Consider the following 20,658-nt stretch of genomic DNA (forward strand, 5'->3'; position numbering starts at 1 on the left):
GGACGCCAACTCCAGTACATGCAAATCACCATTGTCCTTTAAATGTAGTGTCGACATTATTGCAAACACTTGTCTCCCTGCTGTTTTGTGTATTATATTTTTATTATCTTAGGATAAAAAAAAAACATTAACAATTACATGGGATGCCTTGTTCTGCATAATTTAACGTATACACAGTGGGGACAGGAATGGCAATGCTTTAGACATCATCACAGCCTCTTCATAACCCCGCCCACCCCGGACCCACTGCCCGCATGCAGCTTGCACTGCACAAAGACCAAAAGTCACGTGAGACAGCCTGCAAAGAGCACAAGAAGCATTCACAGTAAAGGGGGATAGGAAGGAGGAGAAGATGGAGGGGAGGGAGCGTAAAAGAAGAAGAGGAGGAGGGGGGGGGGGGTGAAACAAAGTGACTGCAGCACTGGCCTTGGTTTTAGACAGGAGAAGGAGCAGCATAGTCCTAGTAGATCATTCTTCTCCCACACTTCAACTCCCGTCTCCTGATTGTGGTTTCCATTGTCTTTGACACAAAAAAAGTTTTATATATGCATGTATATATGTATATACACATATACATATGTATATAGATATATAGAAACATGTTTATAGCTACAGCACCTTTTCCCATGGGGCAACAGTGTCACTACCTTGCACATGGTACATGGCCGTGCCAAAGAAAAAAATAAAAATAAAAAAAACAATATATTGGTCAGGATATTTATCTTTTTTTCCCTAAAATTGGCATTTGACATGATGAATTCTATTGCCGTCTGGGGAAGGAAGGGACAAAGGTTCTTCTTTTGAGTTTATATTCAAGTTTTCTCCTTTTTTTCTGGTGTATAATTTCTTCTTTTCCTGTTTAAAAAGAGTTCACACTTTTGTGATTTGCGTGTGCTGCTCTTCATCAAAAGGTTCATTTTCCGGATCAGAGTCAGTGGTGTCAGAGTATCGATAATGGTCTGGCTCATTGTCGCTAACGTCCGGGGTGACGGATGTCGAAGTGCTTGCCTCAGAATTCGAAGGCTCCTCCACGGTTTTCGTAAAATACAAATTCACCTGGAACGGCAAAACAGAAACCAACTTCAGCCCGTGCAACAAAGGCAAATCATGTCTCTTCGCTCCGATGTACCGACGCAAACCTCTAAAAAGGAATCCCTCACCTTGAAGTTTGGCGAGAAGTAGCGGTTGGCCTTGTCTTTGTTGGCCTTGTCCAGGTCGTTCTTGGTGAGCGTCAGGATGAGGTAGTCCCGGTCGCCTTCCCTGCTGCCGTCCCGGCTCTCGGCGCTGTGCGGCTGGCCCGCGGCCGGCTCGCCCTGCTGGCCGTCCGCGTTGTTCACCGCCCCGTTCTCCATCTTGTCCCCGCTCTCCTCCGGTCCGGGGATGAAGAAGGTGTTCACCCAAAAGTGAAACATTTTGTCCTGCGGCGCGGAGACGTCATGAGAAGACGAAACAAAAAAAAAAAGGGAACTTTTCATTACTGCTGCTCTCTTCTGTAATCACCTCACCGTTAACCAATCGGAACATAAAACGTTAACAAACACTGCTCTACTACACTTAACTTCCCCATTCCGTCTGTACTTCAACTTTAGACCATTTGTTTCAACTCAAGACGAAAATCTTTCTTGTGACAGTTTAATTTTATTAGCGAGCTTTAAGCAGCCGTTGTTTTTATGTCAAACACAAGTAAATTAAGCATCAAGTGTGGACATCACAAGGTGTCTAATGGTACAGACTGACACTTTTACCAAGCTTTTGCAAAAAAAAAAGATTTAGGTTTTTATGCATTTTCATTGGGTTTGCAAAATAAAAACCCAGAATGGTTACAATAAAAATAATTGTTGGTCATATAAGAAATAATGTTTTTCAATCCCTCTTAATGAAAAACATGTTAAATGATGCTGCAATTAAATACACACAACTAACCTTCTTCATCATCTTATTTTGTTTGTGGAAGAACTCCACTTTGATATCTCCGCATACTGGCAGCGGCTGTGGGAATTCAAAAAACATGTGCTTGTCCTCGCGACGCGTGTGAGCCGGGTTGGACGTGTGAATCTTGACTTTGAGTTGGTATACAACAAACTGGGGATCTGCAAAGAAGAAAGAGTGAACGTTGCACCAGAGGAGGGCAAGATGGAAAGATTTGTGTGGGAAAGAGGGTCAGAAAACAGAGTGAGAGTGTCAGGAGAGCAAGACAGGATACCGGTGTTATTTAATAAGATGGACAAAAAGAAAAAGCCCACCACCACCATTCCCCTTAGTGCAAAACATGCGCACATCAAGGAGGGGAAAGAACACAGTATGTACCACCCAAAGAGACCCGGAACCAGAGACATACGACCCTATTCTGATAAAATGTCCTTGTTTGGTCTTTTACATGGAGGGTCTTCATGTCAGGTCGGAGGGGACTCCAAATAAAACTAGTCCCGCCCTGCTAGGGGCAACATAACTGCCTCAGACAGGTCCCGCCCGGTGGATCTCTGGGGCCATATAAAAGCAAAATGAGTGAAATGGTAATAATGGATGAAAGGCTCATTTACCCCAATGCCAATTCCCTTTCCTGAAGCCTTGAGGGATCGGCTCGCTCCTGTTTTTAACGGTACTGTCCCCTTAGAGAGAAAGAAGGAGATTATTATTATAACAGGACTTGGCTGGACCGGAAAGAGGCCGGGCCACACAGCAGGCACAAACACAGGAGCGCCACACAAATATTTACAGGTATGCGCATCCACATCGATTCATCACAACAGTCGGTACACGGCTGCAGAGGGGGCGCATCATTTCACCAGATGCAATGGGGTAGGAGGGAGGAAGGTGTGTGTGTGTGTGTGTGTGTGTGTGTGTGTTGGTGGGGATTCTAGCTGCTCATCTCCCATTGCATAGAAAGGGTTGATTGGTGTGCTCGTGTTTTAAGACGTCAAATTCAGAATAGGGCCAGGGTTTTTTGCTTCTTTTTTTTTTTAAATAAAGGCGTGTTAGGAGGAAAGATTAATGCAGTCAGCTGTTAGAAATGGGGGAAAGTCAAATTTAAAAAGATTTTTCTAAAAAAGAGAGCAACGAGTGGAGAAATTGAGATGAGAGGCCTCTCCCAAAGAGATTATAGAGACCCATTACACCTATTAGACAGTTACACACAACATAAAACATGTAGAGAAGAGAGTCATGCACAATAAAGAAAAAACACTTTGCACTTCACTTTTTCACTTGAAGCCACGGACAACAACTACAGTGACTTATTAACCCCTGTGTGTGAAATTAGAAACGCAGGCCAGAATATTGCATTGCTTAACAGGCTTCAAGTGACTTCCTTCTTGTGTGCGACTGACGTACATATAACCCGTCTGGCTTTTCCGTGTACAGAATGCGTGCACAGTTCACTTCCCTCGTGCAGGACACAGAGTGCTCTGCTCAGACGGCGAATATTGTAATCCCTCTGAATACAGTGCACAGAGAAGTAGTACACAGCATAAAAGCAGAACGTCTTAGACGACAAACCTCGTGAGGAAGCTAAACACAGTTTAAAAAAAGTCTCAACAGCTCGACATGAGTTTTAAAAATACTGCGGCTACTTCAGCCAATGGCGCGGGGAGACTAAACTGTGGGAGCGCCCTGCGGCGCGGGACGCATGCGACATGGAAGGCGTGCTCCGGGGTTGGAGGGAAAGCTGAACACGGGCGTGACTCACTGCAGGTGCCCCCGCTGAACATGGGGAGGGTCTCGAACACCATTTTGTGGAAGAGGAGCGCCACCGGCTTGTAGTCGAGCTGGTGCTTTAGGAGGTGACTGTAATAGCAGACGTAGCGTCGCTGGCTCGGGATCGTTACTCCCTGCAACAACAACAGGGACAAGTGGTTACAGGTGGAGGAAGGCTACAGAAAGGAAAACCAATTTCTCTAGATGTGGAATATGGCAATATGATTATTAGCCGCATGGTTTCAGATTAACGTCCTACCTTTTTGTCCCTTGTCCGGACCTCCCCGTAAAAGTCCAGCGCATCTTGGGGCTTCTGGAATTTGCCGCGGTGGAGGAGATAGGCGCAGATCATGACCCCAGTGCGGCCCTTGCCGGCCTTACAGTGGATGGCCGCCACGTGATTGTCGTCCTCGCTGAGCCACTGGTCCAGGTCTTCACAAAACGGTTTGATGAGCTCCAGCTGAGGAGGGTTGTGGTCTTCGAAGGGGTACTGTGCAACTGATGCGCAGCGGGACATTGCAGGAAGAGAACAGAGGAGAGGTGGACACAGTGCGGACAGGTCAGAGGTCAACCTTGCGTGTCATAAGGCTTTTTTTTTAATGAGGGAAAGCTTCCATAGAATACATGAAAGCAGCCTACCTCTGCAGTTAAATTTGGCAGTGTCGTAGTGTCTCTCTGCACAACTGAAAGTGGACAAACAAAGTTCGGTTAGCACACGCGAAGAAGACGCCATTAGGTAAAAGGAAAAACTGTGGCTCACTTACAGGTTGTAGATTTTGTAATGGTTTTTATGTTTTGAATCCAAAAACCTGTTTCCAAGAAAGAACAGTAGACATTCATGAGATCAACTGCCGGTGCAAAATGAACAGACAGAAATAGCTTTTTCTAGGATCACAACACAGAAGCAACAAAACTCACCGCACTACATCGTCTATATTGTTTCTGTACACGCCTTCGAGTCGCTCTGCTGGAAAGCCCATGGCAATGATGTTCGGGTAGATATCTGTTCGAGCAGGGGGTGGGGGGGTCAAGGAACTACATTGTGCAATGCCGGGAGAATCAAAAAAGTTGGCACGAAGGCAGCAACCTGAAGAAGAAGCGATTCTGCCTATGCCTTAAGACTAGAAATGAAATACAGTTCTTTATTCTACAGAAGTTGCGAAAGAATTTGCAGTCAGAACGAAATGACAAGAATGCAGCAGAGCGTTAAAAAGTAACCAAGCCAATGTCAATACGAGGGTGTCACTGTAGTCACGGATAGATGGGAGCACAGAGGCGGGGCAGTGTGTGTGGTGACAGATGGCCTTGACAGCGAGGCGCAGGCAGAGAGGACGGGCGCAGCGGCGCTCCTTTTACGAGCCCGGGCCCACGTGTGGCTGCACGAGGAGACCCTCCGCTCTCTGACCTGCATTTATTTTTGGAGCCCAAAGTTATACATCGGTATAATCGCAAACGCTCTTTCGATCGGGGCCGATACCAGCCGGTAGGAAACACTCAAAAGATTCACATTTGGCCTTTGACTCGCCCATGCAGCCACCTCGCCACCTGCCTTACGCCATCAGACGGCGCTACATGGACAGACAGACAGACAGACATGCATTTTTTTTCATGTTGCAGATAAAAGAATAATGTTTGAGTTGGCACGCGTGTCTGAGGCCTGCACCGCCTACCTGAAATCTGCACGTCGCCATTTCACACTTAAACCACAGACTAAAGGGCAACCTTTACTTAACACTTCCTGCGCCCCGGTGTCAAAAATAGAAAGGCAGAATATTTCTTATTGGATGTGGCAGTTTAATATGTGAACAGGCCTTACATTCGCCGAGGCAAATCACTTTTTACATGGTCAGAACGATTTGACACGGGCGCCTGACAAACTCGGGCGTAGTTGATGTGCAAACATTCAAGTACCTGCAAACCAGGACTAGAAAAACCCTTTTCATGATGGGGAAAATGTCTAATATTCTTCAGACCCGGGGTAAAAACAAAACTGATCAACTTAAAGTCTTGAATATACCCCTCAGAGAGATACATTTACTACGCCAAAACGCAGCATTATGCAGCCAAGGAATTAAACAATCCCAAAAGCAAATCTCTATTTTTATTTGCAGACAGCCAAGCTTCTGACATGTATATTACAATACAAAGCTACGGGGACCGAGTGTGTACGTGCTGTGCCATAATCCCGTCCATTATTGCTTCAAAGACCTAATTGGGGGGCAAACACAGCTTTTCTGTCATTTGAAGGGCTATCTAACCCTTGGAGCCACTGGCAAAGTAATCTCAGTCTATTCTGAGTGTTTTTAAAAAGCTCCAGAGCTCCCAGGAGAGCCTCAGCCCAGGGGGAGGGGCTCAGTCTCTGCAGCTGGAAGGAAACGCACATACGGGACCCCCGACGGAAGCTCCAAGCAGGAGGGGAGAAAAAAGAAAAATCTACCGTTTCAGGCACGTCTTTTCTTTAAAGCCAGCACGGCCTCCGCTCAATGCATACGCCAAATCCACAACCGAGAGAGATGGGGGGGGGGGGGGGTGGGAACCGGCTAGCGCCGATCGAGGAGGGGGTTGGGGGAGGACAGGAAAGGAGGAGAGCAGAGGAGAGGGGGCAAAGCCGAGCATTAGAGTGGGAGTGGTAAGGAAAAAGAGCAGAGGGGAGGTGGCGGCTCGAGAGGGAAAGGGAGGGAAGAGAGAGCACTCAGAAAGCAGCGCTGATACAAGATCACCGGCAACTCTATTTTAAGGGCAATTCCCAGAACTGTGATACTGCATTACATAACTGCAGAGAACCCATATTGTTTTTGGACACCATGCCAAAAATGATAAGAGGGATGGTTAGAAAAGGGCCCACATCTAAACAAGAGAGGACCTCAGAAGTCACAGAAGAAAGATACCACCGTTGAGGGTGCCCCCTTCACAAGTCTCTAGAGTTGTACCTCATTACAACAGCAAAAAAGAAAACAGGTGAGAAACATCTGATCAAATAGGATGAGGCGGCGAAGGTTTCATCATCCGCTGCCTCACATACATCCCAGCGGCCACATTTAGGTGTAGTATTGAGTAACCAGCACTCCACTTGTCATTAGAACGCTACTCAGCAGTGTTTGAGGGAACGCAACCATACGGAGGACAAGCAGAGGAAATGTATAGATACCATCAAGTGGATTCTTTACCTGCGCTTAGGATTCAGATAAATCGATTGGATTTTTCTGCCAAATACTTCCCCCTAACTTTAACCTTGATTTATCAATTCATCATTTGGTCTACAAAGTAGCAACGAAACAGGGAAGAAAATGCCAATCACAATCTGCCAGAGAAAAGACTGACATCTTCAAATGTCTTGTCTTGTTTGAGCAGTGGTTACAAACACAAAAGATAAATCAATTCCATGTTCACATTTGAGGTGCCAAAGGCAAACAATTTCAGCCATCAAAATTTTTTCAAAATGAACTGATCTATGGTTTGTGTTTTTATCTTTACAACCATAAATACCAATTTCAGGACTTTTTGGGGGATCATAAAACAAAGTCATGTGTTTATCCAAGTTGATCCAAGCCCAGTACGGTCACACATTCGATGTTGCATCTATTTGACCAAATCAGTTGCTCATAGATTAGTTCATGAGCAGCCAAAACGTGAAAAGCACCATCTTCAGCACCAGCGATATGGCATCAGGGAACCAGGTCAACTACTATCATTGGTAATAGATGAGAAACGAGTACTGCAGAGGGGCCTGAAATAGCTATTCGCGAAGCTGGAAATGACTTTATCGCCGGGAAAGGGAAGATGATGTTAATCAGATGTTTCAAAATGATTTGTCGAAATCCATCAATGAATACTCAGACCGCGAGGTCGAGATAAAGGAAAGGTGAGCAGGGGAAGCTTTTCAGCCATTTGCATCATAAACCTAACACATATAATTTAATCTAACGTATCTAGATGTACTAAACAAAATACTGATAAGAGAAATATTCGTAACCACCCCCCCCCAAAAAAACTCGTCTTCAAGCGGTTTTTAACAAAAATGGACTAAATGTCACCAACAATTACACAACCTTAAGCTCGATCCACCGCTGGCAGCAGTGATGCTGTCTAACGTCAAGTTAAACGCACTGTAGTTTCCCCCCCCCCCTTTTTTTTATAAGCCACACTTGTGTCCAGTTGAACAATGGTTTCCAGTTATTAACACGACTGTGAGAATTATGCGTGCTGGTTTGACAGATCCACCATCTTTCAAACACGCTCGGTGACAGCAAAGCTGCGCTGTCCGACCGACTAGCGAGCTAGCAGAGTAGCCGCGAAGCTAACCGCCTCACGCTACCCCACTGACATTTCTGCTTCCACTTCTGCTACCCCGTTGCAAATGTTACACATTACCGGTTAACGATCGGGATGCTGCGGAAATGGCAAAACATTGGGAAGGATACACGTCAAGTCCAGGTCGAAGCCATCCTCTTGATATCTCCTTTTGTTCCGGCTGACCATTTCTTTTATAATCGCAGCCATTGTAGCAGGTGACAGGAGTCTATGAGCGGTAAATGATGAAAACAGGTTCTTGTAGGATTCGCTGCCCGGTCGTGTACGTCGCCGTCGGCGGGTCTGCTCTTGGTCGCCGGCTGCTCTCCGGGTTTCGCAGGTCCTCGCAAGAGAAGCGCGAGCCAGCAGAGCTAGCGGCGGTCGTCGGTGGGATTAGAAAGGCTTCCTCTGGATCATAAAGACGGGCCTCGCTCCGCTTCTCCGTGCAGGCCCGACTTTGCCAATCCTGCAACTCGTCTAGCAAACGCTCCCGAATAAAATACATGCAGTTGTCCTTTAGATGCCAGACGCGGTCCAAGCCGATGATTCAATCGCAGCCACCGCGATTGACAGCGAGAGGATAGAGAACTCACCGGTTCCCGCAACCAGTATCCAGTCACTCAGACGTGGCTAGCTCGCTAGCTGACGGGCTAGCTAGCGCAGCCAGCTAGCAACAAAAGCTAACGCTACCTCCTTTTTCGATGCAAAAGCCTCCTAACGATTCAACATCGTCATCGACTGATTGCCAAGAACTCATCTGAGAAAAAGTGACAGGCTCCACCTTAAATGTACTTAAACTATACGAAAGCTTAGATATCTGCAGATTGGTTTGACAGTTCCGTCCCGGGGAATCATTTTCTTTTCTTGCTCCTTTCGCTCCAGCTGAACTCTCAGGCTCCCATCATGGCCTCCACCGAAGGAAAAAAAGAAGGTAGAGCAGGCTGGGATTTTAGAACAAATATCACACCGCCTACACAATATAGTTCTACAGTTTAAAATAAAAACAGCCAATGCAGCATTATCTCATAGTGTTTCAATAATTAGTAATTAGATGCGGATTAAAAACTGCCCTAAAAAGAAAATGTTTTAACATTAAAAAAACCCCGCAATAGTCGAGTTATTTCACGCTTGTAGCGGAAGGATAAAGTGAGTCGGCATGCGACGCTCCCTTCTGTCAAAGTGATCACGTGACTGTAATTAGGGAAGTTTCCAACATAATGTCACTTTTCGCGGTTTAAACTGTCATTTCAGGCCATAGAATAAATATTCCTTTGACATATTAACCTACCTGAGATTTATCCTCTTTTATAGTTACATATAATATATATATATATAATATGCATACTTTCCTCATGCAATCTCCTCAAAATAACTCTAAATTACACTAACGTCTTGTCATTGATACATATATTTAAATTACACATAATAAAATAATAAATATAGTCCTAGGTTGTGTTTGCCAAAATGTACACTGGTTTTCTTATTACTTAATGAAGAAATTAAATAACTTCGGACTCTTGAAATTTTGCTGTGATTTTCTCATTTTCTAACACGTTATCAAAAATTGATTGATTAGAAAAGCAACTGGCAACAAAAGTATCGTTAGCTGCAGCTCAGATGTAAACAAACAAACACTACTTTGTGTCCTGCCTTTCAGAATGCAACTCAGGTGGCCCATTCTTGCTAAAGCCAAACAGCACGAACCAAAGCATGAGGTCACTTTCATAATCTTCATGTTAATGCAAAAACATTTGGGGCACAATCTCACCCAATAAAAGCCTATCAACATTTCTTTATATTTGAATAAGCTCCACACCTTGCATATTAACCGTCATGCCAGTGATACATTTGGGTCTGTTAGAAAAGCGTTTGGGCCCTTTGGACACAAGAGATTTACTCCAATAGGCGTCCTGCTCATGGCTCCGTGAGATGACATGTTGGATGTACAGTAGTTGGAGATTTTATAGCGTTGTAAGATTGCAAGTCAGCAGATTTAAATGTAGTTACCCCGAACATCTCTGATTATATGATCTGATGCAATGTGAGGCTAATCAGGAATGTGCGTCGTTCAGGGGATGCTGGTTCTCCTCAAAGACGAATGCTCCTTACCCCTAACAGCTTAATGACAGAATGGCGGTATTAATCAGTCCTTCAAGTTCACTCAACCGTCTCTTGAGTGTAATTATAAAGTGTCTCAGGATCTCCTTAAGTTGTTATAAATGAGCTGTCTGGCAAAAGCCAATCCAGAGCTTAACACCAGTGTTTTACAATTCAAACAAACGTGCATAAAGGTTTTAAACCGTTTTAAAGAGCATCTCAACCGTGACCTTCTGCTTTACAGACCGGTTACAGACAACAGGTAGAAACACAGGACTATCTTTGGGTCTGTTGTCAGTGGGAGAAGTTATCGGGATGGGAGCTGGTACCAAGCCCACATCCTGTCAGAGAAACCCACAGTGATGACTGTGCCATTCTGCATGTAATAGAACAACTTCTGTTTTATCAGCGTTTTCTTGTACCACCTCTTGCCAGCAGATGGCAGCACAGCACTTTTAGCTCCGAAGCCTCAGAATGCCATAACGTACAATCAACTTTGACCTTTACCCTTCAATCGATAGTGATGCACTTTGTACAGGCGTGCATTAAAAAGGGTGTGCTGCAGAAAAACATTGTGAAATGACAAATCAAACATTTCATTCCATTAAAAGACGTCTTGTTCGGATGAGTACACAATGTCCCAGGATCAAACAGTCCCCCGTTATAATAACAAAGGAGCTTCTTTATTATTGGATAAGTCCCCAAAACTGTGGGTATTTATTACATAATTGCAATTTATGAAATCACACAAGTCAAATAGACATTTCAGGGTAAAGGCCAATGAGAAATTGAACCAATTTCTGTTATATAGTTTTAACATTTGAGATAAATGCACTTTCACATTAGTCAAAAACCTTTCATAAAAATATGAAACTATTAGCAGGATAAGTTAACGTCTAGGCTAAAACAAAAAAGGGAACCGTAGGTAGTGATACAACTGCAGGTAACTTTCATTCAGTTCATACACAATTCAAAAGACAGTGATATAATTTGCATAAAAAATGTATAAAAAGGGTTCTTGTTTTGCCCTACATGCCAAAGCTACTACATATAAATATCACAATTTTCCAGTATTGGCATGTGCTCCTAAATGACTATAAACAATAATAATCTCAATATACCTTTAATTTGATCAAATACTTAAATTAATATGCACTTACAATGGTTTATATGTTTTACGGGAATATAAAAATGTAATGCTTTACCTTCTTAATACCAGTGATTTCGATATAGTGAAGAAACAGAGACTGATTATTTATAGCAATTATTGATTATTTATAACAATCTAAACGTTTTATCTACATATTTTTGGATAGAATAAAACACAAATCTATCTAAATACCCCTATAGAGATGGTTGTCTTTTTACCCTCCTTTAAGAACCGATGGTTTTCCCTGGTCAGCTCAGCGCTGTGTTGGCTACTTGTCCTTCTGCAGAGAGGTGTAGTACTCCACCAAAACCTTCCAGGCCTTGGGGGCCATGAAACCATCTGGAGGGTTTTCTCCACTCCGAGCCATGTTCCTCATCTTGGTTCCGGAAATAAACTCAAACTCAGCATGTCTGAGAGAGTGAGGGAGGAGGGAAGGACAGTGTGGAGAGCGTGGGCAGGACAGGGTATTGGAAATGTTGTTAGATATACAAATTACATGATGAGGCCATTATTACACCCGCTCAGAAAGGTGGATATAAATCTGAAAGAGTGAGCCTCAGAATTTACATTATCCGAATTATAAAAATGAAAACTTTAATATATTGCTGTGCAAAGAGTTTATTCCGATTATTTTTAGCGCCAGTTTACTCCAAACATCACATTCAAAGAACAATTACAAAAAATGAATAACATTTAGTAGACAGAAGGACCTTTTTCTTCACTCACCGCTCTGCTTCATAGAAGTCCATGGCCTTCTTAATCTTGTTGTAGGCTGCAACCCTGAAGGGGATGATCTCCACAGAGGTAAGGCCCGGCGCCATGGTGAGGACCTTGGCTCCGTGGGTGGGCTCATACAGGTCCTGCTTAGTCTCCGGGTGAGGCATGCCTGCGGGGTCCCTGCCAACGATGTAGAAGTTTGCCCCGGCGATCATCCTGGCTCTGCAGTGCCACTGAACCTGACGAGTCATTGGAAGACACGCATGTTGAGATCTGATCAGGCCTCCATATCCCAAGTAAATGGATAAACAGCAGGAAGAGTGCTAGAAACCGCTGACTAAACAATAAGTCCCCACTCACCTCTGTGGGTCCAGCGTACATCATGGGCGAGGGGAAGATGGCAACAATGGTGCTGGCAGGTTCCAGGACGCCCTCTTCCAGGACCGCGGCGTGCTGCTTCATCCGCCAGTCCAGAGGCACGTCGTCGTCTTTTGTCCAGCCGCCCAGTGGGTGCAGCAGGAGGACGGGATTCTTGTAGCCCCGCTCCAGCAGACGGCGCTTGGTGTCCTGCATCAGTAGGGCGTGACCGTTGTGGACCGGGTTACGTAGCTGGAATGCAAACACTGCATCTAAAAGAGAAATGAATTCAAAACAAATGCTAAACATGGACAACTTGATTTTTCGGCTTTGTTCTTTTCACAGCGTTTGTTATCAAAAAGGAAAAAACTAATATTGTAAACGTATTGTGTGAAGTGCATGTCTCAACTTGCTCGTACCAGCAACAGCAACCAGAGTTGTTTTACAATCCTGAACATGGCAGTTACATTACAGTGAGCAGGTGAGAGTAAAAAACAATGATCACCTTTTTATTGTTCTTTACTTTACAGAAAGATACTGCACATGCACCTGGATGAAGGTGTGGACTTCACCCATATACAGTAAGCGCCTCCTTGTTCCACCCTCGGTCTCTTTCATCTGCCTGCCACCAGACCCTGTTCTCGAGTTCAAGTTGCACCATATGCTGGTCCTGGGTTACAATAAACCTGTTTCGCCTCTACCTTGGCGGTGTTGTCCCTTATGTTGCGGCTTCCGAGCCAGTCGTAACACATGTTTATGTTTATTCATTTCCCTTTAAAGCTGCAACGGATGTTTTTTTTTGTCGTAGTATAAGAAATGTCACATCATTATCTAAACACATTGTATGCCGTTGCGTCATCTCTGATCGTTGGGGTAGTTTTGTGATTGGAGTTTTTTAGGTGTTTCTAACCTGCTTTCAAGTCTTTGAACTTCTGCTTGAGCTCCTGTGGAGTGAGGCGGTACTGGTCAAGTCCATCGTTCCACTGGATTCTTTCCAGCACCTCTAGGTCACCACCTACCAGCCAGTCACCTCCCTCCATAACCATCTGCACCAGGTGATAAACAGATTTTTTTCGGAGAAAAAAAATAAAATTTTAGGCTTAATTAGGTGATAATGTTCTGTGGCATGTTTGCAATAACATCCCAAAGTCTAATATCAAACTTAATACACAGTGAAAGTGAAAGGCGTATGTACCTGTCTGTCATAAGGATATTACTGTTTGAGGTGCATTCATGTCACACCCAATGAAATGTGTCTTCAGCACACAAAAGCTTTGTGTGTTGAAGACATTCGATGAATGCCTCATCACCTTGATGTAAGGGTGCTGTGGACATGTGGTGCCCCACTGTCGGGCACAGCGTTCCTCCTTGCGATGTTGGTAGAACTCAGGGTTCCTGAGAATGGCCACGCGTGAACCCTGGTACTCCAGAGCCACAGCCGCACAGCCGTCCAGCTCCCGCTTGGTCTCGTTGCTAACAGGCAGCACGATGGGGACGGACAGGTTGATGGACCCGCCTGGGGTGGAAGAGGAATGCAGTGATCTCAACCAGTGAAAAGACCAGAAAACTCAAAAAAAACATTGTGCTCTACGATAAACACTATAAAGCAAACACAAATCACTACACGCTCGAGACCACACATGAGTTACTATTACTGTTTTGGGGGATAAGCACTTAGAGCTGTTAACCCCCACCAAGGTACTTCTTAACCTAACTGGCCACTTAAGAAGCTATCATTGGAAACCTGAAATGTGTTGGAAGAGAAGTAATGATTATACACTCCAAGTTGCTTGCTAAAATTCTAATTATTCTGTGGAAAAAGATACAAAAAAGTAGTGTATTAACAATTAAAATAGTAAGCTTAAAAGGACTGGATAAATGGTTGAGATGTCCAGCTTCTGCCGCAACTAATGGTGGTGGTGTTGCGTAAGTTAATTTGATCAAACTGGCCTTTGTATTGACCTGTCAGTTATTATAACAAAGGTTGAATGCATTTTGCATATGCAGCGTTTTGTTATATGATGTCTCATTGTGTAAAATCACTGTTTGTTCTTTTCTTCAGGGACAGAGAGTACAGTTTATAGTATAAAGTGTTTCGATAGGTGGGACTGGGTTTGGAAATAGACTGTGTGAAGTACTAAGGTCATGTTTCCAAATAAAAACTACAAAGCACAAGAAAAAACCAATATGCTGTCAGTAATTGTTTAAAACATAAAGCTGGGAGAGGCAAAAAACTAGTCGGGTTCATGGTACACTCAGCAATGTATTGGGAACACAATGACATGGCACAATATAAAAAATGATGCAATAACATACACAAACGTCTCTTACCATCTAGCAGGTTGCCAAAGTGTAAGACCTGCAGGAACTCTCTCTCCCTCATGAAGCCCTTCAAAGGGCTCGCCCAGCCTTCTGACAAGACCTGCACCCACTGTAGATCCAACTGTGGACAAGAAAAACAGCGCCAAGGACATTTAGCCCACAGCTTGAACGGCACGGATCGGTGCACTGCAAATATTGAGGCGCTAAATCAAGTTTTTAATACTCATATTGAAAGAATCAAATGGTGTGTGATTTTAAAGAATAATTGCTTGAGAGCTGGCCTCTGACACATTTTAGACCATACATTCACTTCCTCGAAACAAGATGCTCTGAGATAATGTGTTGCAGACACGCCTTCGATTGAGCAACAGAAGAAGTTGTTATTCTGCTTCCTGTGCTTTTCATTTGAAAAATCTAAAATAAAGGGTGAAACAATCATTGACTCCATTAACAAGAAGATTAGAGACAGTTCACTTCAATTTACTCGTAATTTGATAAGGTTGAAGTGCTGCTCTGATTAATTTATCTCAATGTCCACACCGCTATGTGCCTGGCAGTCTTTATTAGTACCTAGGGAAGTTAGAGCAGTCCATTAGTACGAATACACTGGAGGAGGTTTATGGGTTCATCAGCAGCAGCTCTCTGCCTTGCCCAGTATTGAGCCCCTTATCCATTTACTTTGAGATAAAAAAAGAAGGCTGCGTGCTAGAACAACAGTTACCTTAGTGATGCTGATGGTGGGAAGGGTTTTTGCGTCAGCCACAGCAAGGTTGAGCTTGTTCTCCATGACAAAGAGTTCATTCACCTCCTCCATGATCTCGCCTGGTACAATGTTCTATTTACAAGGAGAAATGGGAAATATTAACATCATGTACCAACCAACAAATATTTTCATTGACGATTTATCTGGTGATTTATTTTCCCGACTTATTGATAAATTGTTTGGTTATTTTGTAAAACCAGCAATTCAACAATGTAGTTTACTATCACATATGAGAAAGAAAGGCTATGGTATTTTCAAAAATTGGAGTATCTGGAACTAGAGACGTTTATTTTTCCATGAAAAATGCATGCGTGTGTTTTGTCTTTAATTGCAGATGTTCCCGTCTTTGTAAATGCTCTTCAGCTTCCCTCGTCTTAAGGTTTTTGCTCGAATGCAACTGAACCAGTGTGACGCTAACGTCCTCTTTGACCTACGTTATATGTAATCCCGGGCCCATTTCTATTGTTACTGCTTTTCAAAACCCATGTTTGGTTAAGGAATGCAAACTAGTGTTGTCCATCCTCAAATACAGAATCTGCTTTGTGACAAAAGCCAGTTGTTTATTTAGGGACACCGCACCCTGTATAATGTATCAAGACAAATCTTGTACAAAGGGAGATGATTGTGACAGCAATGTGAAGTGCCCGAGACTGTGTAATATGCACCATGTAAATTTGTTCTGCTACACCCACCTGCTCCTTGAGCAGCTCCAACACCTGGTGGAGGCACTCGTTTACTGAGAGCTCTCCAGTTTTCAGCACCAGATCCGGGGCCTCGGGACGCTCGTAATCCGAGTCAATCCCAGTGAAACCTGGCAACAAATGTGAAACCCCATTAACGTTTCTATTCCATTTGTAGTTGAGCAAGTTCAGAGTGAGCTAATGGCTCGGCTTTACTTGTACCACTAGCAGAGAGCTAGTGCATCCAACATGGGGGGGGGGAGGTTTTGCTGAGGTGAGTAGTGTCCCACAGACCTTTGATTTCTCCGGCGCGAGCCTTCTTGTAAAGTCCTTTCACGTCTCTTTTCTCACACACCGCGAGAGAAGCGTGGATAAACACCTCAAAAAACGGTAGCCCGGCACTTGCATGGATCTTCCTCGCCTCATCGCGGTCCTGTGGAAGAATAGAATTCAAACGTCTCATTCATGCGTGTTGCAGTGCATCCCAGATGTTTTGTACTGAGCAGATTAGCATCCGCAGCACATGGCTTTAACTGCTAATGTTTGCTGACCTTGCCGAAAGGTGAAATGAAGCTGGTGACGCACACCAGCCCGGCGTCGGCGAACAGCTTGGCCACCTCAGCAATACGACGGATGTTCTCCTCGCGGTCCACGGCAGAGAAGCCCAGGTTCTTGTTCAGGCCATGGCGGATGTTGTCTCCGTCCAGCGAGTAGCAGGGTATGGCGTGGGACACGAGAAACTCTTCCAGGGCGAAACTGATGGTCGTCTTTCCAGCACCCGACAGACCTAGACCCGAAACGGGACAAGACGGATCAGCATGACGGCACTATTTTTTTAGTCCTTACCAGATGAGTCTCTGTCCCCTTCGGTTCTCGTGTGTGACCGAGGAAATGAGCCACCTCGTGACCTTTAGGTGGAGGTGATGTAGGACTGTAGAAATTTACCGGTCAGCCATATGGTACAGCCCCGGAAGCCTCCCCTGGTCCCCACCACCTGCCCTCTCTTGCTGCGGCTGACATGGTGGGCCTGATACACCACATTGGTCGACCTGTTGAGATCCTGCAAAAGAAGAATGCATGCTAAGCCAGAAGCAAGATAAGGTTGCCCAGAGGGAGTTAAATATGATGTAGAAGATTAACTAATGCTAGTTCACGTGAACAAGCATGACTTAGCACTTTGCAATCGTGACTTGCACTTGGTTTAGTCCAGCATGTGTATTTACTTTTCCAGTTGAAAGGGACTATAAGGATGAATAGTGCGGCATTCACTTCTAGAGGAAAGGAGGGGATGACTAGTGGAGGCAGGCCTTGAAGGAGGGGGAGAGTACGATACGGGACAATGTGTCCAGTGTGCTGCGTGCAGCCCAGCGATGATGTGGCAGTGCTCGTGCCCACACGTTGGCCCTCTGCACGTACTCTCCTCCTGTCCATACATCCATCCCATGGTCCCACTTTTTGCCTGCTCATCCCACCTTTCTCTTTCTCCTCTCAATCCCCTCTCTTTAAAAAAAATTGTATTCTTATTTGTATCATTATCCTCATACTGCTGTTCTTGTTTTTACCATGTTTCTTGTGTGCACTGTCAACTTTTCTGCTGCGATACTGTGAATTTCCCCAGTGTGGGACTAATAAAGGAATATCTTATTTTATCTTATCTCGTCTAATGAATTAATAAAGTCACACTGCACCTTCATTTTCACTTTTACCTATATGTTGTTTAAGTTCTGTACTTGCATATACTAATATTTATATTGTATATTTGTATATTTATACTTACTGACCCTGACACCTGACACATAAAGGTGTGTTTTATAGAAGAAAGTGGGGAAGATATAAAGCTGTACTCTATAGTTTGCTTTCTTGTGGAGAGGATATATCAACTTGCTGGGTTAATGATAACCATTTTTGGGAATTAAAGAAAAAAAGTCTCCAAATATAACTAACGGCACGTTTCTATACTTACAGCTAGTAAGAAATACAAAATGTACTTTTCATGCTGTTATTATTAACATTATCTCATAATCCAATACATGACCAAGCCTACAATTTGTTCATGTTTGAACAGAAATATACTATGACAGCATCATAAAGGCGTATTTATTTAACAGAACTTGAAGGCCCTGCCCTTTACACATGCTCTTTCCCCAAACTATTACATCACTGCACATTGTTAATCTTATTTCATTTGAACTGTTCCTTTAAAGCACTTTCAACCACATTTCCCTGTAAAAAATGTTCAGTAAAGTCTATGTTATTATTTGGAACCCTTTATGTAACTCTTTTCCTCGGGCTCACTGCTGCTTGCATCCTCTGTCCCAGGAAATTACAAACAATATAGTTTGACAGAAAAAGTTGTCTGAAGGCGTATGTACAACAAAGGGGAAACTAGTAAGGACCTTTTGTCAAAGTAATAACAGTACTGTGGGTACATTGAAGCTTAAATTACTATTGTCATCACCAATTTGAAATGACAAAAGTCACAAAAAAGTCCAATAACTCATAGCATCCAATCTAAACACTACTAATACAAATTATTGACTCTGAAAGTTATCAAATAAAAAAAGTGGCATAAGATAATCGTATTATTATCTAAAGTTATTCCGTTCTATCGTCTTGTCTGTATTGTTGCATAAAGTGAGGAGTGACACTGGACAAAGATTAAAAACATTTTTGAAAATGCACTTTGATTATCAGTCATGTTGGCTGCAGTGCTTCTCTCAGCTCTGCACACAAGTTGTTCACAAGTCAGCAGCATTCCTGTGCCTGTGTCTCACAGTGGGCTCTTTCTCCGCGTCGCTATATCATGAATGGGCCAAAGTGACGTGGAAACGTCACTGCAACAACCGGCCATTTATTCAGAGTCCAGGCAAGTCTGCCACCATCACACCTGGCAGTAGCTTTAGTTACATTACAGAAACGCACACATACATAAAGCTGCAGGGTTACATTGAAAGGAGGGGGGGGGGGGGGGGTATTAAGTAATGGGATTACTTTCCCTTGAGAACAGTGTTTAAATAGCCGATAAATAAGACACTCCGCGTTGACGTTATATACTTAAAGGGGAGTTTTAACTTAACTTACACCTCGGAAGACACACACAACTTTTGACTCAAATTTCAGGGGTTGAATCTGATGACAGTTTGCATTTCAATTGTGTCGGTCCCACCGTTATCTCCGCATCCACTCACCGTACGAAGCTTCTTCACCCCGGACATTTTTTGCGCGACCGTTGAACACCGCCGAGGGACTTTGCTGAACACCGGGGCTCGAACCTCTTCACACGCGGGCCTGGATGCGAGGCAGAGGGGGGGGTTGTGGGTCCGCGAGAGAGGACGCGTTGTAAACCTAGAAAAAAGTTGGTAATCGAAGAAGATCGAGGGTGGTTTTAAAGGGGCTTCCAAGACACGTAGCATTCCGCTGGCCCGGCCTCCAGCCCTCCTCCTCCTCCTCCTCCTCCGGCACCGATGAATCTGCATATTGTTCCCGTAGAGCAGCCAATACTCAAGCAAAACGACACGACGGGGCCGAGCATCAAAACCGGCCAGAAGTGGGACAGAGGTTGCACCCGTGGGTCCTCCCGAGACGAGAATGAAAAGAGCGCTTTGCGGGGTGCTGTCGGTGTCGGTGTTACGGCTCCCGGAGAACACCGCGCCGTTGACGCGGCGTCGAGGTTTCGTTGTATCGTTGAAGTCTCGGCGGTCGATGAAGCGGAACCGCGAAGAGAGCAGAGCCGTTAGCGAGCGGGAGGCTCGCGCCGCTGCCGCTACGAGCCACTACCGGCAGGCGAACTATCACTGCACCGAGCACCGAGTCCCAGCGACGTTAATGTTATACAGTTCTCAACTAACGTGTTACTAATTGTAAACATTGAATACATTTTAAGTAAGGGGACATAGTCATTTTTGACATAGCTTTTCTCTTTTAGGTAACGTAAAAGTTTTGCTTGAGTAGTGACGTTACCTTGGTAACGGTACTCCTGTGCCACAGTTAGGAGGCAGTTGGGAGGCAAAGGAACTTTTATTCAGACAGTTTTAAACGTTTTGCTACTTTACAGAGCTATGTTATTTAAAAAGCACATTAATAAACATGGGGAGGAATCTGCCCAACTAATTCTGAAGTAATGAGTCATGCTGCTTCACTCCACTTTTACTTTTGAACTGCGAGTATTGTGATGCATATACTTTCTTACCAAGTAAGATCAGTTCTGAATGCAGGACTTTTAACATATTTCACTCTGTGACATTGCTATCTTGTTACCTCAATAAAGATCTGAGTAGTATGTTTTCCTTCTCTGGTATTTTCAAAACTGCCACATCACGTCCCTTTAGACAGGACTATTAACTACTACTAAGTAAATAAATGGATCTCGGGGATTGATTAAAAACCAAAAGTTGTTCTTTCAATGGCTTCTGACCTATTAAGAACAAATTCATAAACGTTGACTTTCGTTTTTACAAAGCTATTAGTTACATGTTATTAATTGTTACCCAATTAAAACCAGGATAAGGCAATTAAAGACTGTAGTGGTTATAAAGGTCAGTCTTTTGCTGTTTAAGACATGACCAGATATGAAGTTAGTTAAATAAAAT

General features: G+C 44.0%; 2 protein-coding genes across 3 annotated transcripts; both read right to left on the reverse strand.

Annotated features, from left to right (window-relative positions):
- Nucleotides 1-516: 516 nt before the first annotated feature.
- LOC119214113 (phosphatidylinositol 3,4,5-trisphosphate 3-phosphatase and dual-specificity protein phosphatase PTEN) lies at nt 517-8,917 on the reverse strand. 2 transcript variants are annotated; one of them, XM_037465582.2, is made up of 10 exons: nt 8,115-8,917; nt 4,612-4,696; nt 4,458-4,502; nt 4,333-4,376; nt 3,953-4,191; nt 3,686-3,827; nt 2,541-2,609; nt 1,924-2,090; nt 1,161-1,418; nt 517-1,056 (listed from the first exon to the last, which is right to left on the reverse strand). In XM_037465582.2, exons 1-10 carry the CDS (start codon nt 8,191-8,193, stop codon nt 871-873), a joined length of 1,314 nt encoding a protein of 437 aa, XP_037321479.1. In that variant the 5' UTR covers nt 8,194-8,917; the 3' UTR covers nt 517-870. The 2 variants fall into 2 exon arrangements, with proteins under 2 accessions (XP_037321479.1, XP_037321480.1); XM_037465583.2 differs by lacking the exon at nt 2,541-2,609.
- A 1,804-nt stretch (nt 8,918-10,721) lies between these two features.
- On the reverse strand, nt 10,722-19,830 carry LOC119213977 (bifunctional 3'-phosphoadenosine 5'-phosphosulfate synthase 2-like). The gene is made up of 12 exons (XM_037465301.2): nt 19,258-19,830; nt 17,015-17,129; nt 16,621-16,856; nt 16,364-16,502; nt 16,082-16,200; nt 15,348-15,461; nt 14,636-14,747; nt 13,615-13,820; nt 13,215-13,350; nt 12,308-12,576; nt 11,957-12,186; nt 10,722-11,640 (listed from the first exon to the last, which is right to left on the reverse strand). The coding sequence occupies exons 1-12, from the start codon at nt 19,543-19,545 to the stop codon at nt 11,499-11,501; spliced, it is 2,106 nt and encodes a 701-aa protein (XP_037321198.2). The 5' UTR covers nt 19,546-19,830; the 3' UTR covers nt 10,722-11,498.
- Between the last annotated feature and the right edge of the window lie 828 nt (nt 19,831-20,658).

The sequence above is a fragment of the Pungitius pungitius genome, chromosome 13 (assembly GCF_949316345.1).
Source record: "Pungitius pungitius chromosome 13, fPunPun2.1, whole genome shotgun sequence".
Lineage (NCBI taxonomy): Eukaryota > Metazoa > Chordata > Actinopteri > Perciformes > Gasterosteidae > Pungitius > Pungitius pungitius.